Below are 18,106 nucleotides of genomic sequence, written 5' to 3' on the forward strand. Positions count from 1 at the left end.
CAGTCTTGTCAGTCAGATGTTTTGGCCCCACTGTGTGCTGTTGGCTTGGATGGCTTGACACTGTATTTTTCACAAGTTGCCTCTATGTTGTCTTTGTCTCTCAGGCTACTCCTGCAGGTGTAGGTCTATGCTGAAGTGATCTGACTAAACTTCTAAACGTGAAAACAAGGCAGAGGGCTTTAAGATGTAATCTGTGCAATAAATGCTTGTAAGAAAGGCTACAGACAAGATGAGGTAATTGGGCCCATCTTGGGTATCATCAAGAAATGATGTATACAGTGCTCTATTTCTGTATTGCCTTTCATGTGGTGTTCATAGCTGGAGATGGCCTCTCGCCTTCTGTGGTATGACTAATGAGGATTACAGCACTGTACCTGTAGCAGCTCCCATCTCCTGTCTGGCAAGGGGACAGGGCTGAACAGCTGAAGAGGTGATGCTTGTGATAATATTGATTCAACCGGACAGATCTTGAGCGGTGATAAAGCCTGTCCTCACGACCTTCTTGTCAGTGTAATACTCCACTGCCCTCTTTTATGGACTGTGGTTGTGCTCCACTCGGTGGTATCTACTGTAAGTAGTGTGATGTTTCACACAGTGGAAGCAGAGTCTGTCACTCTAAAGGAGCACAAAGTGTGACAGTAACTGCAAGAGTATGCTTTGTTTGCATTTGTAAGACTTCCTGAAAACACGTGCTCTGAAATGTTCTTGTAATTGGTGGTGCCTGCCAACGCTGGAAGCCACAAAATTAACTCACCTGTGATCTGGAATAACTTGACCGTTTTTTATTCTGAAACCTCGGGTTGCCAGATCTTTCTGATCCTGCACAGAGTCGCACCGGCAGCATGTTTCAAAAGCTAACATATACCATCCCTAAATATCTGCTAGAAGAACAGAGCTTGGCAAGCACAGCCCAGAGTGGTTATGGCAGTTAGCAGAAAACAAGATCTGCAAGGAGGGAGCTGCACTGCCGGTGCAGAGCGAGTAGGAGCCTGTAGAGTAAACAAGGCCAAACACTGAGGTGCAGTTAACACCCAGAGGCCAGGGCAGCCGTCCACATGGGGAGAGTTCATGGCTGCTAATGCCGTGATGAGAATTAACTTCTCCTTTTTCAAGGAGACCAGATAAGGTTCCCTTAGAAGATTGCTTTAAGCAGAACAAACAGCATTTGCCGGTCGTTCCCAATGTCAAACCGTGTAGGCGTTTTTTTTTTGTTGCTGTTTTTTTTTTCATCTGGTAACGTGTGAGCAGGATCTGGGCTGCAACTGGTCTCTGCTGCAGCTGTGCGGGTGCTGTGACAGGAGCTGAACACCCCCAGATCTCTGAAGGCAGCAGCATGGAGGTTCTGTGCACATCTCTAAGTACTGACCTTGCACGTTTGACCATGACCACAACTGGGCTACTGTTGTGGGCCACAAGCTGCAGACTGAAACCTGGATTACAGATGTTTGTTTTCTGTATTTTAATCTACATTAGACCCTCAGTGACATGGCAGAGTAACACCATTACTTAATTCATTATGTCCAAAGAACAGGATGAAAGTTGATGAAAGATTGCTCTTTCATCCACAATCAACAGCAAATAGTGATGTTTTGTAAATAGATTCATGCTTTAATTCTTTCAGTCAATCGACTCGTGTGCTAAAGTAAGAGACTATTTTTCCTTCTGCAAGGAAAAGCTAGTTTTCATTCTCTTTATCTGCAGTTGGGGTCAACGTACAGAATCTGAAATGTAGTTTTCGTCCAGGTGATTGGGGTGGAAGCGGATGGTGATGAAGAAGCTTCACCATTCAATAGCCAAAACCCTTAGGAGTCGGTCGTGGGGGGGTTGTTAATTTTTTTTGTACCTACATGAATGAATGATGCATGGCCGATTCCAAGCCCGGCCCGTGTTGAAATGCAATGCTGAGAGACGGGTCTTGCTCTGGCACGAATCCACAGACACACACAAAGTGTAGTGCTGCTCCTCGCCAGGCTCAGAAGGCCACCTGACCTGTGGCGGAGGAGGCCAGCACCTCCCTGCCAGCTAGTGTGGGAGCCAGCGGGGGCGGTGGGGAGGCGGACAGGGGACCTGGGGGTCCCGGGCTCGTGTGGGGGTCCTACGAGCAGCAGTGGCAGTGGAGGGGAGCAGCGCAGGCCTGCGTTGGCTTGGTCCAGGGGGAGAGCAGCTAAGCGGTATTAAAACCTAATTAAGATGTGTGCCAGTAAATGTAGGGCAGTTATTGGATTTGGTGCTTGAGCTGCTGGATGTAGCTAGAATTTAATCAGCCCCCTGCGGCGAATCTGGTCTTGGAGAAGCTGTTCTGTGCGCTCCCTTCTCCCTTCAGTGCAGGAACGATCCACACAGTGTCCAGAGGTGTGCCAGCGAAAGGGCGAGGTGGATCGTGGGACACAGCCAGGCCCCCCCCGAAATACTTCTTTGCTGAACAGGGCACCCCAACTCTGCTGTAGTAACTCTGCTTTGCTGTAATGTTGTGATTTGCATTGGATTGGAAAAAAAAACACTTGCACATACAGTACTGTATGTTACATTTAAGCTGGTAGATTCAAGTATGTTTCTCAGTGTATTTACGATTCTGCTACACTGATGTGGTTTTTCCAAACCCATTTCCTGTACACCTGTTTGTGGAGACGGTCTGTAGTGTGCTGGAGTGTTTTGTGTCTGTTGCGCTGAATCACTATAGGCTGCAGTGTGTCGAGAGAAGCCCGAGACTCGGCAGACCAGCAGTGCGAGAAACAGTGCCCTGCATGGCTCTGGCGCAGCTTTGGCTGAAAGCGAGTGCGGAAGATCAGTGTTTTACGGTGAAAGCAGTGAAATAGCGGAGACAGAAAAATGTGAAAAAAAAGGACGAAATATAGCAGTAGTTTTGGGGCTCCCTTAAATACATAATCTTTGACAAGCACAAATAAAACCAAAAAAGTGTTATCACGCCATAAATCTTGCAAAGAAGAAGGAAATATTTTCTAACATAAGTAATTATTGTAGGAGATGCAGTATTTTATATGTAAGGTATATATTTTTTCTTTCTTCATGCTGTGGAGGCTATTCCTGATGAAAACAGGTTGAAAGGAGGAAGTGCAATGGGATAATCATACTAAAAAACACTTGTCAATAAATTGAGGAAAGGCAATTCGTTTTTAAATGAGTTTCTTTCCTTTTATCTTGAGAAGGAGTCGTCCCCACTGTGCTGTACTTCTTCATTTCATTTTCCTTTATTATCTTTCCAGTTAGGACCGGGTGCAGCTCCAAGCTCCGTTTTGTTCTATGAGATTAAAACACAGGAAGGAGCAGCCCTGAATGGGGTGCAGCACTGTGGGTCCTGCTGGGCGCTGGGAAGGTACAGGTTGTGTCCTGCTCACTCTGCTGGGGACGAGCCCGCTCTGTGCCGCGGAGCGCCAGCAGTTCCCAGCAGCGCCCAGGGCTGGGGGAGCCGTGCCCCTGGCGCGCGGGGGCTGGCAGCCTGACGCAGGCTGGTGCCATGAGCTGGCAGCCGCGCGCCAGGCTCTCAGGGCAGCGAGCAGGCAGCCACAGCCTCCAGCAGAGCTCGCCCGGCTCCAGACAGGCTGGCCGTCCAGCCCCAGAGCCCACGCTCGCTGCCTCGACCGCGATCGCCATCCACCATGAACGGGGCATCTGTCTCCCCCGCGGCCGCCGCCACAGGCCCGGCCTTGCTTCCTGCCTGCTGCGCCGCACGGCAGCCCTCCTTCCTCACTCTCCCGAGCCCTCCTCTCCCAGTGCTCGACACCTTCCCGGCGCCGGCAGCCAGAGCACGGAGCGCTCGCAGAGCTCCGGCGGGTCGGAAGGAGAGTCTTGTCCTGTTCCCACCTGCCACAGCGTCAGCGAAGCGCTACACGAGTGTGAAAAGCTTGCAGGTGCAACGTTAACCCTCTTTAGGCCCAGCTGCCTTTTTGAAAAATTATTCTAGTATAAGATTTTTATTTACCATGGTAGCGTCTGAAGTTAAGTGTGTTTTAAAAGACAATATTTACTGGCCACATATACTGTAATTCCACAGGTAGACATTTTCAGGTTACCCTTGTTAACAGGGTCACTGGTGAGTATTTCTGATCTATTGCGTAGTTTTGGTTTTAATAGCAATGTGTTTTCTTCTTTCTTGCATGGGCTCCTGTTGCCCCTTTTTGATCCTGGTTTCAATGCTTTTTTAAATATGAACATATATACTGTGTATGTGTCGATTTTGAAGGCAGTGGTCAGCAGCGGACAGGGGGTGGGGGCTGTTGGCCCAGCTCTGGCGCTGGTCCTCTTCTCTCTGTGTGCGAGCAGCTGGCACTGCCCTTCCCCGCGGGGCAGTAACGCCACCCGGCCCGCGCAGGGGTTAGACTCCTGTCCAGTAGGAACCTCCCAACCAACGGCAGATCTGAGTCAAGTCAATTTCAGCCTTTCCAGGAAGTGGGGAAACTGCTTCTGTTCTGCCAGGTGATCCAATTCCCAGTGGACACGAGCTGTTTAATGGAGCAGCGTCACCACGTGTTGAAGCAGCGCCTGCTTGATTCCTTTCGACTTTGCGTCACAGCAGCGCTTAGACGCGCATGAAGAAACCTGCACATTAGCAGAGTGCTTAACGTATTAGTTCTGGTAAACAATGGAAATTGCAGTAATAGCTGTCCATCGAAAGTGCTTGTGCACTTAACAGGAATGCCTCTCTGGAATTCATGTCTGGAGCCAGGCTGGACTGGGGCTGCTTGTTCTGTAAGTGGAACTTGCAGTCTGGCACGCCCCTTCAAGATCTCACTACAGGTTCCCCACTCAATTTACTCTGTATGGAAACTATTGTATCTTGGTGGCTCATCTTTTTTATAGCTCCTTACTCATTCATCCACCCATCAGAAATCTGCTTATTCCCGGTGCAAGTCACAGAAGGGGGCACAGGGCGGGCCTGCCCCCGCACACAGCGCCTGCTCGGGCCAGATTGTCTTTGGGAGGTAGAAGGAACTTGAAACCCTCAGAAAAAAATGTCAATTCACACAGGAGTTTCAGGCCAGAATTAAACCCAGAACTGAGGCAGCAACTACACATCATACCACCTTGCTACCATGTTCGTGTCTGTCTGAATCTGAAAGATCACAAAGAACTGAACTTGCAAAAATGGAGGGATTTTGCTCATTTGGTTTCTTTGGAGAGTCATCATGAATTGTTGCATAAATGTGCCTTCCATTGTAAGCTTCAGTGCTTTACAAGATGTTGTGCAACAGGGCAAGAGTGAAGATGAAGGGAGAAATGCAAGTCATCTTAAATACTAGGTCTCTGAAATTCTGGCTATCTTGTTTCTTTGATAGGCTCCAGCAACTCGACCAGCATTGCCAGTTGAGTGCCCAGCAGGTGTGTGAGTTACTACACAAACAGAGTCAGCTGATGAGGGAGCGCCAGGCACTGGCAGAGGAGCTGCAGCAGCTAAGAGTCCAGGTACGCCCTTGGTGCCACCTTTCTGAGTTGGGAGTTGTTAATCAGGAGACCTCACCCCTGTCATCCTCATGCCACACGGTAGACCACAGCAGGGTGGCTTACTGTAGCTCGTACTGAGTACAGGTGCTGAATTGTCTCACGTGGTTACAGTTTGACCAAGCTCACACTGGACTGGTGATCTCTGGACTGTAGGGGAACAGTGTGACCCAGCTCACACTGGACCGGTGATCTCTGGAGTGTAGGGGAACAGTGTGACCCAGCTCAAACTGGACCGGTGATCTCTGGAGTGTAGGGGAACAGTGTGACCCAGCTCACACTGGACCGGTGATCTCTGGACTGTAGGGGAACAGTGTGACCCAGCTCACACTGGACCGGTGATCTTTGGAGTGTAGGGGAACAGTGTGACCCAGCTCACACTGGACCGGTGATCTCTGGAGTGTAGGGGAACAGCGTGACCCAGCTCAAACTGGACCGGTGATCTCTGGAGTGTAGGGGAACAGTGTGACCCAGCTCACACTGGACCGGTGATCTCTGGACTGTAGGGGAACAGTGTGACCCAGCTCACACTGGACCGGTGATCTCTGGAGTGTAGGGGAACAGTGTGACCCAGCTCAAACTGGACCGGTGATCTCTGGAGTGTAGGGGAACAGCGTGACCCAGCTCACACTGGACCGGTGATCTCTGGACTGTAGGGGAACAGTGTGACCCAACTCAAACTGGACCGGTGATCTCTGGAGTGTAGGGGAACAGTGTGACCCAACTCAAACTGGACTGGTGATCTCTGGACTGTAGGGGAGCAGTGTGACCCAGTTCAAACTGGACCGGTGATCTCTGGACTGTAGGGGAACAGTGTGACCCAGCTCAAACTGGACTGGTGATGTCTGGACTGTAGAGCCCAGGTTTTTACTAGCAGGCCATACTCAGGTGTCTGCTACTAAAAACATGATTCCAAACACAATTATCCAACAGATAGGGCATTATGAAGTTTAAAGGACTTTGTTTTTTTCCTGATGTACAGTGAATGGTTGAAAAGAAGTCACATTTGAAGTGTGAGCTTTGCATTTTAAAATTATTCGTTTAAAAATGTGTACATAATTTGTAATTCAAGAACATGTGACATCATTTGGATATTGGAAGGGCTGAATACTTTTGCAAGGAGCGGTACAGCTGAAGTCACCACACCATCTCAAAGTGCTCCGTCATGTTAATACAGAGCACAGTACCAATACAGTAGAAAAGGCAAAACACGATAGTTTTAAGAAAATGATTAGACCAGAAAACTAAAACACTTTAAAATGATATCATTTGCACAAAAGAGAACTAAAAAGATGTAGAAATGTTTTACACTCAGGAAATAACACACGAGAAACAGACATCTGGCAGGAAAGGCTTAATGACTTGTCCCACATGCTTTTCAAAGTCGGCGCCGGGTTTGGGGGGGCACTTGTTTTTCAAGGCTCCAGTTCTCAGAAGGTGAAACTGCCTGTCCTCCGGCCCCCCAGGGGCTCCCCTCCTCCTCTCCGCCTGCTGGGGACCCAGGGGCAGGCCCAGGGAGCGTGCCTGCAAACAGGACGCCCACAATTACACAGCAGGAGCTCGTGCCTCTCAGGCCTCCCCGCAGATCAGCACCGAGGTGGGAGGAAGGCACCAGGCGTCTCCTTAATGGAGCACGTGGGGCGAGTCAGAACCGGCCGTCACAGGGGGTGACAGGGGCCCTCAACCCCCCCTTCTGAGAAGGCAGTGGAGAGGGAGGCAGCGCCAGCACACGGCCACAGGTCAGAAGTGGTGCTGGTTAGACACCGAGCACGAGTGGCTTCATCGGCGCTGTGGGTCTCAGACTGGCCTTTTATTTCTTTACAGGTGCCTGGTGTTTCAGTCCCTGGGAGCTGAGGTTCCTGGAACCATGCTGCAGCCTGGGTCTGGAGTGTTGCTCTGTAATGATAAAGTCCAGTTATTTTTTGATCATGCACCTGTTGCTCTTTATTAAACTGTTTTTTTCTGGACCCACAGTGTGGGTAACCAAGAAACTGAGAAAGTGTGCGTCTTATGCAGTTCATCTTTCCACACCCTACTTTCACATGCTGACTTGCATGTTAAAAATGTTTTTCTGGACAGCTTAAATAAAATGTATTTTTAAAGACTACTACTAATTTATATTTAGGCATTTATGCAGTTCTCTAACCCCTGAGTAATTTTTTTTTCAATAACATAATTTGCTGTATTTTGTGTATTAAAATGCTGAAATCCATTCATTTACTACTCTCTCATTGCAGAATTGTAAGATTAATGTAACAATGCACCAATGAATCTGAAGCTAATTGCACAGTAGATGGGGGACTTATTTTAGTGTTCTTATTTTCTGTGCTTTTATTTCTGCTGGGAGGAGACTGGGACTCATCAGTCCTGACCAGAATAAGGATTCATTCCACTTTTATAAGTTCCATCTGCTCTCTGGTTCATTAGCAAGGGTTGCAAATGGATTTCCAAGTTCCAAAACTGCACTCCCACTCATGCCCCTCCTCTTTACTGAAGCTGTAAGGAAAGAGGTGTTACTGAAGAGGCAGTACACACCCCGATCATTAGCAGACTGGCATAGTTCTTTCACCATTAAGTCACGTTTGATGGGGGGCAGTTGTATCTGCAGGTTTTCTAGGTCTCTTTAAAGCAGCAGCACCCGAAGAGCTGGGAGAAGCTGTTAAGATAGTCCGATCAATCCAATAATGAGCAGATTCAGGTTGACAACCCAGATTGCCCGCAACCCTGTAGGCAAACTGGGCTCTCCAGGACCAGGACTGGGGACCGTAGACTCAGGTTACAACAACCAGAGACAACTCGTTGAATCAACAAGGCCAAATGTTTGTGCTTTACAGAACAATTATTGTCTTGTCGCTTTAGAAGTGTGGTTATTTACTTTGTCATCCATCCATTTTCCAAATCCCAGAAAGTCACACAGTACACTGCAGTAAACTGACATGCTCAAGAAGCACTGCAGCCTCTTCAGGCAGAGGAGAAACCACCACACAGGCCATTAGCAGATTGACATAGTGCTTTATTTAAGCAGTCTGTAAGAAGGAAAATAAGGTGCATCCCTATCATATACATTTACGTGTAAAAATACTAAGGATGTACAGTGTACAAAAAACAGTTTCTTGCAGATTTTCACATCCTTGTGGGTCCTATACTCAAGGAAATAAACAGTATTTTTCCTTTAAATATGACTGACAGTAATACAAGGTTTTTTTTCCCCATTTTCATTGTTTTTAGTCCCTTCTGCTTAAAATCCTTAACCACATGACTAGATCTTAACATGGATCTAATGACAGAGCTAGCAAGGTCAAGAAATGTCACAAACTCTAAAGCTACATGGACGTCAAATTAATTACAAGGTTATTTTTTTTGTCTTTTCTTTTTTTAAAGATTTGTCTTTTTTCTTTAAATAAATACTTTACAATTCATGCTCGTTCATAATACACTACCAGGAGCAAGATAACAAGAAATTCTGTTGTAGACAGTACAAACAGTAGCAGCAAAGTGTGTACGTTGAGGTGTAAAATATATATTATATATAGACCCTGCAGTTAGTAAGGAAAAACCCCACATTGTCACTTGGCCAAGTGTGAAAAGTGCATGGCACCTCTCAGCCGCTCATCCCTCTAGTGGAACGGCCAGTTGTCTCAGCTGCAGCCCAGGAGGGACAGGCTTACAGCACAGAGAATGGTTCTTTCAGAGGAAAGGAAGGTCATTTTCTGAGGCGGTCACTCAAAGACAAACTTGGGTTTCACAGGTATACGCAGGTGGGTGCCCTTTCGAAGAAACCGCGTCGCTGTTCGCAATGTTTAATTACCCGCCATGACTCCCCTCTCTCACAAGTCTGACATTAGCCGTGGAGCCACTTGGGATTGACGTACTCTGGTGCAATTTTATAGATGCACCCGACTAGATTCCCAATTCATCCGGACGGCGGACCTGATTGGAGACTTTCACCTTTTCTCTGGGACTGGGAGAAAGAAAATCTTCAGCTGGTGTCTGCACTATAGCATGCCAGCGAACATCTTCCTCTCTTTTTCCAAGTATAAAAACAAACTGCATGCAGACCCTGTGGAAACACTTGCAGCTGGAGTTCCCTCTGTGCTTTCAAGTTCATTAGTGAGCCAATTAATTGACAGGTAAAGCTCTAAATTCTGAATCAGTTTTCTCAGGTTTCAGAGACCAAAGGGAGGGGGAGTTTTTCCCATCACCGGCCAGAGAAGCACGTTGTTTCACAAGTATGGAGTCAAACATTAAAATAACATGGCCTGAGCCCTTCGTTTCTGGGAACAGACCCATTTCCAATTGAATTCAGTGAGGCACCAGAGCCAGCGGAGTGTCTTTTTCAGGCAACACAGTAACGGTAAGCCAAGCAGAATTCTCATGGTCATTTCTCAAGTCCCTCAACGGTTCAGAAATGAACACCACCACGTTCAGAATGTGGAGCCGCAGAAACCCAAGCTTGGTGTGACCTGTATGACTACAGCGCCATAATGTATTTTGAGGAAAGGAAATTAAGAAGTTGTATGAGAATAAAAAACACTTTTGTTTACAATATTAAATAAATAAGATGGAATGCCCAGCCCAACCTCCCTCTCCGACTTTCCAAAGATGGCCACAGTACAAAAGGAGCCTGTTCAGTCAGTCACGGACGCTACAAGCTGGAGCTGCTGAAATAGCCATTTTCAGCCCAAAATATCCCAGAAATGGAATACACTGCAGTTAAACATAAATAAAAATAACTTTAAATAAAAATCAGCAGTATGACCCTTTTTTCTATCAGTATAGTTTTCAGGTAGTACTTTAAATAGTGATCATCCCTTCAGCAGAACACTGAAACGCAACGTCCTCCTTCTGGAAATACAACACTGTATGGAAGACAGCGGGTTGAAGAATAAGAGGAGTGAACTGTAGAGACCACAGGTCTCGCAACCGAACTGACACCCTTCATGGCGAATACTGACGGACCGCCAGCCAGGACCGACCCGGCACAGGGCGGTCAGCTGGACCACGGCCGCGAGGTCCGAGAGACGGGGTGGCCGCAGGGCACCGAGGACGGACGCCGACAGGGGGCGACAGAGAGGAGTGCGCCCTGCAGGCCAAACAGAGCCTCTACAGGCCAATACGTCTGGACCCCAGGCTCAATAAGAGGCTTGCTGTGCTGCCCCGGTGTTACACCCAGCAGCGTGAGGGTGGCCCTCCTTGAACACGGGGGGCCTGCTTACTCTCGGAGCCTCAGTAGTGTTGACGCAAGTTAATGGGCCTGTCTTCTGCAATCCTAGTATGTAGGCTCTATATACCTGTAGCTACATACAGTGGATAAACCAGCACCAGCACCAGCGGCACTCCAAACCCAGCTGAGATGTCTTGGGTTGAGATTGCAAAGCTCATGTCCAGCAGGCACCAATCTAGGCTCCTCTCGGCCTCTCGCACCAAGACCGCTGCGGTGGAGTCTCTCCAGGGCTGAGCCCACCCGGAAGGCAAGGCGCAGGGAGGGACAGCAAGCACAGCTCGAGGTGAGTCTGGGCGACAGCAGAGAGGCTCTGAAAAATGACCCCACATCTGTACGGAAGCGGTTGCTGAAGCACTCAGCCCACGGGGTGTCGGGAGCGCTCAGGGAGAGCACAGGCCCCTGCGCCAGGCTAGCTTGATCAGGATGGGTCATTTCCCATCGAGAAGACAGACAGGGATTACGGGCCGAGGCGGGAGTGAATGCTATCCGTGCACTCGGGCGAGACAGCCGCGCAGTCCCTGCCACATCCCCCGCACTCTCCCCATTCACAGCCAGATCCCTGTGGATTGATCCATAACCCCCCAATCCTATTCCACTGGTCAACAAAAACAAGCAATGTTTCCCCTTTATCAGCACACAAGTCCAACATGCACGGAAAAGCAGATATCGGCCCCCTCACTCAGGAATATACTCTTAACTGGAATAAATTTTGCCTCTTCAGTGCAAGTTAACATACTTTCCCCATGTCTGTCCAGCAGCTCTCTGCCACCTGTATGATCCCCATCACGAGCAGCAGCGCAGGATTCCCAGACCCCTGGGTCACCAGGCAGGAACATGATCTGAGGGAACCCGTCCCGAATGCAGTGATCTAAATGTTTCTCTGCTTCATTAGTTTTCTCTGCATTACAGAACTTTTATTTGCTCCTATTTATGGATCTTTCGAGGTTTTGTTTTTAGAATAATTTCAGTCAAATCAAAAGCACCACACAGTGACAGGATGAACCAGACCCAGGCAACACATTTTCAATGGTGGTGGACAGGGAACTGGGTTTCTCAGTTTCACTAAAGAAAAGAAATAGTTCAGAAAGACAGCTTGAGAATCAAGATTTTGCTCTTAACCTTAACCTTTGGAAAAAAAAAACTGGCCCAGTTTTTACTGACAGTGCTCCTTGAACAAATAAGTCATCGAGTCAATCCTTTACTACAACTCCTGCCTGCATTAAATAACCATGCAAAACTCTAACAAATCAACATACTCATCCATCTTCCTTTTACCTGGCAACCTGCATTAACTCGACTATACTAGACTACACACCCATACCTGAAGCAACTTGACAATAAGACACGTCTAAGAGGACTCGGCAGGTTATCTCAATTACATCAGAATCTAGTGACTAGAATCAATGGGTTGTCTTGATCAGTTATGATGCCAGATAGTAACACAGGGGTGCTGTTAAAGAGAACCCCAGTCACCCAACCCTAAACCTAACCAAAGCCTTACGTTTCCTACCATCGATTTCTCCCTTCCTTCTGACACAACCCTTTGATTTTATGCCAACACTGGGAGATTCTGCAGTCTGGAACTTGACCGACTACCAACAGTAACAGGAAAATACCCGAATAGATATCACATGCGCTGTTAGTGCGTAACACACGTTGCTCATGTGCAAATTCTGGAATGCCACAATCGCGGTCTCTCTCACAGTTGGCAGGCTGGGCTGGTTCATTTCCTCACACACAAACGCTCAACTCCTCTCCATCTTCACCAGAAATAACTCTGCGTACAACCCCTGCTCCACTCTCCACGCCAACAGCTCTCCCGCTCCCCTCTGTTCTGGGCACAGCAGTCTACTGCCTCCTGTACAGCCCCGACAGCTCCTTCAGGAAGGGGTGTGGCACTTCTCCCTGCGGACAGGTCCAGAGCTGCTCGTGCCCTCTGCTGTGCGCCTGCAGTAGGCCTGGTGCGAGCTGGCTGAGCAGCTCGTCTTACAACCCTGACCTTGCGCTCCACTTCAGACCCCCTCGCACGCTCCCTGTGCTTTTCAGACTGATGGGACTGAACCCATCGTGGCTACTTCTGTTCTTCTTCGTGATGTTCAGAGCAAGAGAGCTGGAAAACCTGAACGCCTGCTTTTCACACATTGAGAAGAGGTGCTTCACATCAGCAGAAGCACGCTGGCCTGTTGAAATGTAACGACTCCTACATACTTTTATACCAGCGCTAACAGACACTTTGAAAAGTCCAGGCAATGCATCTCACATTGAAATATCCGTGGTTATGTGATGATCTTCACAAGCCTGGCTGCTCCGGATCACGGACTGGTCTCTCCGGGACCTGAAGCTACAGATATCCAACCACAGCTTTCATGCTGGAGAGAAAGACCTCCCCCTTCCCTGCGAGAAACCAGAATGATCAAATGCAATGTGACCACAGGCAGGGAGGAAGCGCCACAGACAGAAGAACGAGAACAGTCCCACACTGGGAAGCACCTTGTGTGTCAGGGTGGAACTACAGCCAATTTAGTCACCCTAACCTTGCTTCTATAATGTTTAATAACCATTCATAACCCTGTGCCCAAAAATGTTTGCAAACCATTATAATAATGTTTATACAGTATTTCCAATACATCTTCCTCTCGCAGGGGAGGAACTGTACTGCTGGGGGAGTCAAAACACGCTAATGCGCCGACAGTAAGATGTCACGGCTGGCTGGCTCCGCAGACAGCTATCCTTGCGGTCTAATGGACAGACAGTGCCACTGGATGCGTTATAAACACAAGAACCCCCCTCACCCCATCCAAATTAACACCCGGGTAAATTTCTTGAAGTAGTCCGAACTGTTCTTGTAAACATTATAGGAAAGAAAAAATGCTGACGTATTCACTTAACCTGTGCAAAACGATAACGTTTACGGCACAAACTTCAACAATGGGATCACAAACTGAGATTAAGGAAGAGCTTAACAGGGAAGAAACTCTTGAATGATTCATCTTGGGGCTCCCAAGACGTCTTTTCAAATTTCAAATTTTTCAAAGTGTTTCTAGAAAAATGCAGTTCTTAACTGTTCTTTAGCACTCACTGTCTTGCAAGCATTATACAAATCTGACAAAGGCATTAATATTGTAACGTCCAGGGTCTGGTGTTCCCCTGCCTGCACAAACAACTGGAAGGCCAGGTATTGAGAATGGACTTCAGTGACTATCTCTCCTCCAGCAGGCTGCCTAGGTCCATGTTGGATGTTTTTCTCCCAAATCATGTTTGAACAACGTGATGCAGGATTTTTATGTTTCATTAAAAGACTCTGACTGGAGAAAAACTAAAGGGAAGGAATTTGAAGAGGATTTCTATAAAGCAGCCCTGCTCAAACTCTCATCTCCCCCCATGTGAGCTCTGAGAGGATGCCCTGCCGTCATCCTGTATCCTGACTCTGGGGTCCTTCTAGGAGGAGCAGGGAGAGTCAGGCGCGAGTCTGAACCCCGCGACGCCCCGAGTCCCCTAAGGCTGTCGGAGAGAGCCAGGTGACCGTGAGGTCATCACGCCGCGGAGGAGTGAAATCACACAGCGACGGCAGGCTGGCTCTGTTCTCGCTGGGCTGCGTGTGAGAAGAACAGGGGGCGGCGATCACGAAGTCCTGGTGTGCTGGTGTGCGTCACAGCGCCGCAGCTCAAACCTTCGATGGAGACTGAGGGAGACCAGCTCCGGCCTTCAAGCAGCCTGACCAGGAGAAGAAGACAGGGCTGGCAGGGCTCTGCTCGACAGCGGGCTCCAGCACACTCAAGACCTACCGCCTTCGTGCCAGCATGCCTCCCCAGACACCCCGGAAATCCAGAGAGCAAACTCTCCATGACCAGCGAGCTGCCTGTTGCCGGAGCACTGCTGGTGCACAGCGGGACCTGGCCTGGAAAAGCAGGGGAAAGGAAGTGTGTTTCTGGGGCACAGCGTGCCTCCCGAGATGCCATGCTCGCTAGGTGCTGTATTTACAGTGAAACGGGTTCAGAAAGAAGACCTGCTGAGCTCCCCTGCCCCACACACGCCTGTACAGAACCAAGCGCTCTGCTCCCCAATAGGGGAACCTCCAGCTCGAGCAGCCCTTCTCCTTTGGAAAAGAACAAATCAAAAAGCAACACAACAAAGTGTGTCAACAATATCAAAACAACGGTGCCCTGCCCTCCCCCACCCAAATTCACAAGTCTTTACAGTCAAAATAAATACTACTAAGACATCCCGCTGCAGGGTTCTTGTCCCATATTTTGGTACGAAAAACAAACAAAACCAAAACGCAAAAGCTAACGAAATGTGAATACAAATAAAAAGGCCTTAGTAACACACCCATCTACATTCTTCAGACCTGCAGTGGTGCCTTTTGGACCAGAGACAAACTGGACAATAATTTGAATAATAATAATAATAATAACAATAATTATAATAAGTCAATTTAAAAAAAATAAATAAAACTTGTCTAGAAGCAGATGCAGGACACAGTCTGGTGCAAAAACGCCCCCCTTTGTGTTTTAACCCAGCAGACAGGAAAGCTCTGAACAGCGCCCCCTGCTGTCGCCCCGCCGCTCGGCAGGCGCGCTGTGTCCAGGCGTCCCCCAAGGGGAGACCCTCGTGTGCAAACTGAGGACAGCACCTTCGCCCTCACCCACAGGTTTGTTTGTTTTTGTCAGCTGGCTGTCAACACAATAACACAAAACTTGCTTGCCGTCTAGCAATGATATGTCAAACAAACAAAAAAAAAAGCATTGCATATTTACATCAACGGAGAGGAGGAGGAGGAGAAAAAACTGCCATCAGGCCAAAAAAAATCACAGGTACAAAAAAAATCAAAACAAACACCACTTGCAGCCAGTGCCATTTAAAAATAATGGGGTCCCCCAGCCTACGCAAGGACATGTACCTTCGTTTCCTTTCACACAGCAGCGGACCTGGACTCTTCGACCGGCCCGACGCAACGCACCCAACCCCCCGGCTCCCCTTGGACGCGGATCGCCTGGCTCGGGGAATGACCGAAGACGGAACTGATCACCTGCCTCTGTGCGCTGGGGTACCACCTCACAAGGCCTTACACACCGGGAGCAGTCCTGGGCACTCTGGGTTCACCTTCATAGAGGGGACTGTGTGGAAAGGCTTTTCTTTTACATACTTTGCTTATTTACTCAGTGAGTGGGCGTTTATCATGTACCTTTGTGCATCACAAGCACAGGGCTGCGAGGGGAGTTGTTAGGAATTTTGAACCCTGCTCCATTTGCACTCGTTTACCCAGGAAGGCAAAAACCCAGCAGAGTCTCAAATGACTTGAGAGCAGAAGAGGCTGTTTGGTCTGGCCGATACCCCTGGTGTTAAAAACGGGGCTTTCCTGACCTGTGAGCAGGAGTGATTTCAGTGCTGTTATCAAACTAAACGCACAATGTCCCTAGGTAGCTTGAGTGAGGCGGCAGTTCTAAATCAGAAACATTTAGCTGCCCCTCTCCTTTAAATTGTGAAAAATAATTTTGTGCGGTGTAGCTTGTGTCAAACAGTAACGACGCTTTAACAAAACCCCAAAGCGATTCAAAACCCCCAAAGCGATTCAGTCACTGCAGCAGCCAATGGAACTAGATACACAAGGAAACACGTCACGGCAACACAAGATCAGGTTTAAGTGCCGGACTGTTGTGGAGTATATTTAGACACTGTGCGACTCCGGCCCACTGAGGTTTGACCAAGGTGACTACTGGGAAGCAGGATCCACTTATCCACAGAAGGAGGGAGTGTGATGTGAAGCACAACACACCTCGCACCCGGAGCCAAGCGATCCGCCTCTCATCACAGCAAAGACAGCGTCCTGGTGTTATTGTTCCCAATCCGGAATGTGTATGGCTTCCGCAAGACTACTACGTGAGCCCACAAAACGAAAACAAACACAAAAAAATGCACTTTGCAGCTGACATCGATGCTGCATCTGTAAGAGGCTTTAAGGTCAGGCAGCAGGGATTCTGGCTCCTCTCGCAAAATCCCAAGTCCCTTCAAAAACAAGACCGAATGTTTCTCCTGTCTATGTAAAAAAAATAAAGAGACGGGAGAAAGATCAAACGAGGAGAAGCTCGAGTGGTGGTGGCCGTGGGGCGGCGGCGTTGAAGACTCGATTTCCGGTGGCAGCCGAGACCGCGGGGGGCAGGACTGGGGCCTGCTGCTCCTACTCCCGGCCGCTGGCAGAGTACGAGAACTGGGGGAAGTGGGGCCTTCGCTCGTTATCCATGCAGTCCATTCCGTCCTCATCAACTGCGGAGGAGAGAGAGTCAGGGCTACCTGGGGGAAGGTGCACCCAGCCAGCACGTCTCCAGCGCTCCCAGAACAAACATGCAAACTCCACGCAGAAGGAGCTGCGGTCTGAGCCGTGCTGCTGCAACACTGATGACCAGCTTGTGGCAAACCACTGCTTTTCATGGCAAGGCTCTGGTATCTTACTTATCAGCAGCCCTTTCACATGGAACGGTCTGACGAGCCTGCCAGCTTCAGGACAGGGACCCGACGCCTTGCTGCAGAGAAGGGTATTAAACTTACTTCTTTCTCTCTTCGCCACAGTAGCTGATTGATTACCTGCCATTTTTCTGCCGCCAAATTAGCAAAGCTCAGGCCAACGGACAGAGGCAGTAAGGAAGGATTTTAATGACTGCTGTTCAGGCAGATAAAAGGAGGCAATCCCACAGGCTTACACACATACCGTACCTCCGAATGCGTGCGAATGGAAGCACAGAATTCGAATTTCTACAACAGGAATGACCATACACGGCTGTCTGGTGGGGCATGCGCAATGTTGCTACACCAGCACTGTTACAAATTAAAAGGCCAGGAGGGAAAGAGAGCAGATTTACATTACACCACTCTTGAAAGAAAGAAAAGTAGGACCCTGATTTTGCAGAGCCCTGTCCTCACTCTTTAAGAGATCACTTTATTAGCCATATACAATGTCTTGCATTAGGAATTCGTCTTTCGCATACCCCAGCTTGCTCTCCATGAGACACACAGACAGGGAGAGAAGCTGGGGGTCAGAGCGCAGGGTCAGCCATTTATACGGCGCCCCTGGAGCAGCTGGGGTTAAGGGCCTTGCTCAGGGGCCCAACGGAGTAGGATTCCTCTGCCGGCCGCAGGATTTGAACCAGCAACCTTCCAGCCACAGGCGCAGATCCTGAGCCACAGAGCCACCGCCCCGCCCCCATTTTTGTTTTAAGAATAACTTTTTTAAAGGAAACTGTTCTGCACTCAAGTTATGACTCCGCTGAGTCAAGTAGACGAAATATCCTAAACAAATATAAACATACTCACATTTCTCAGGGGGAGTTATTGTAATCGTCTGTGCAGTGAATTCTTCATCAAAATACCTGGTATCTGTCTCCGACGACACCTGAGGCTTGAAAGGAGGTATCAGCTGTGAATAAGAAA

At 48.7% G+C, this 18,106-nt stretch overlaps 2 protein-coding genes across 3 annotated transcripts in view; one reads left to right on the forward strand and one right to left on the reverse strand.

The window, feature by feature from the left end:
- The window catches only part of sdccag8 (SHH signaling and ciliogenesis regulator sdccag8), a 59,909-nt gene extending 52,240 nt beyond the window's left edge, over positions 1-7,669 (forward strand). Inside the window, exons 17-18 of the mRNA XM_088610393.1 lie at positions 5,295-5,421; positions 7,282-7,669. Coding sequence (XP_088466519.1) covers positions 5,295-5,421; positions 7,282-7,311 — 157 coding nt within the window. The 3' untranslated portion in view covers positions 7,312-7,669. The remainder of the gene's footprint in view (positions 1-5,294; positions 5,422-7,281) is intronic.
- Positions 7,223-18,106, reverse strand: part of LOC148645962 (RAC-gamma serine/threonine-protein kinase) — a 112,174-nt gene continuing 101,290 nt past the window's right edge. Inside the window, exons 13-14 of one of the 2 annotated variants that reach the window (XM_088610398.1) lie at positions 17,990-18,092; positions 7,223-7,353 (exon numbers count right to left, since the gene is read on the reverse strand). In XM_088610398.1, the coding sequence (XP_088466524.1) occupies positions 7,352-7,353; positions 17,990-18,092 (105 nt within the window). In that variant the 3' untranslated portion in view covers positions 7,223-7,351. Of the gene's footprint in view, positions 7,354-8,449; positions 16,946-17,989; positions 18,093-18,106 lie in introns of those variants that run through there. The other variant, XM_088610397.1, reaches the window with a different exon arrangement.

Source organism: Lepisosteus platostomus, chromosome 17 (assembly GCF_059453375.1).
Source record: "Lepisosteus platostomus isolate fLepPlt1 chromosome 17, fLepPlt1.hap1, whole genome shotgun sequence".
Lineage (NCBI taxonomy): Eukaryota > Metazoa > Chordata > Actinopteri > Semionotiformes > Lepisosteidae > Lepisosteus > Lepisosteus platostomus.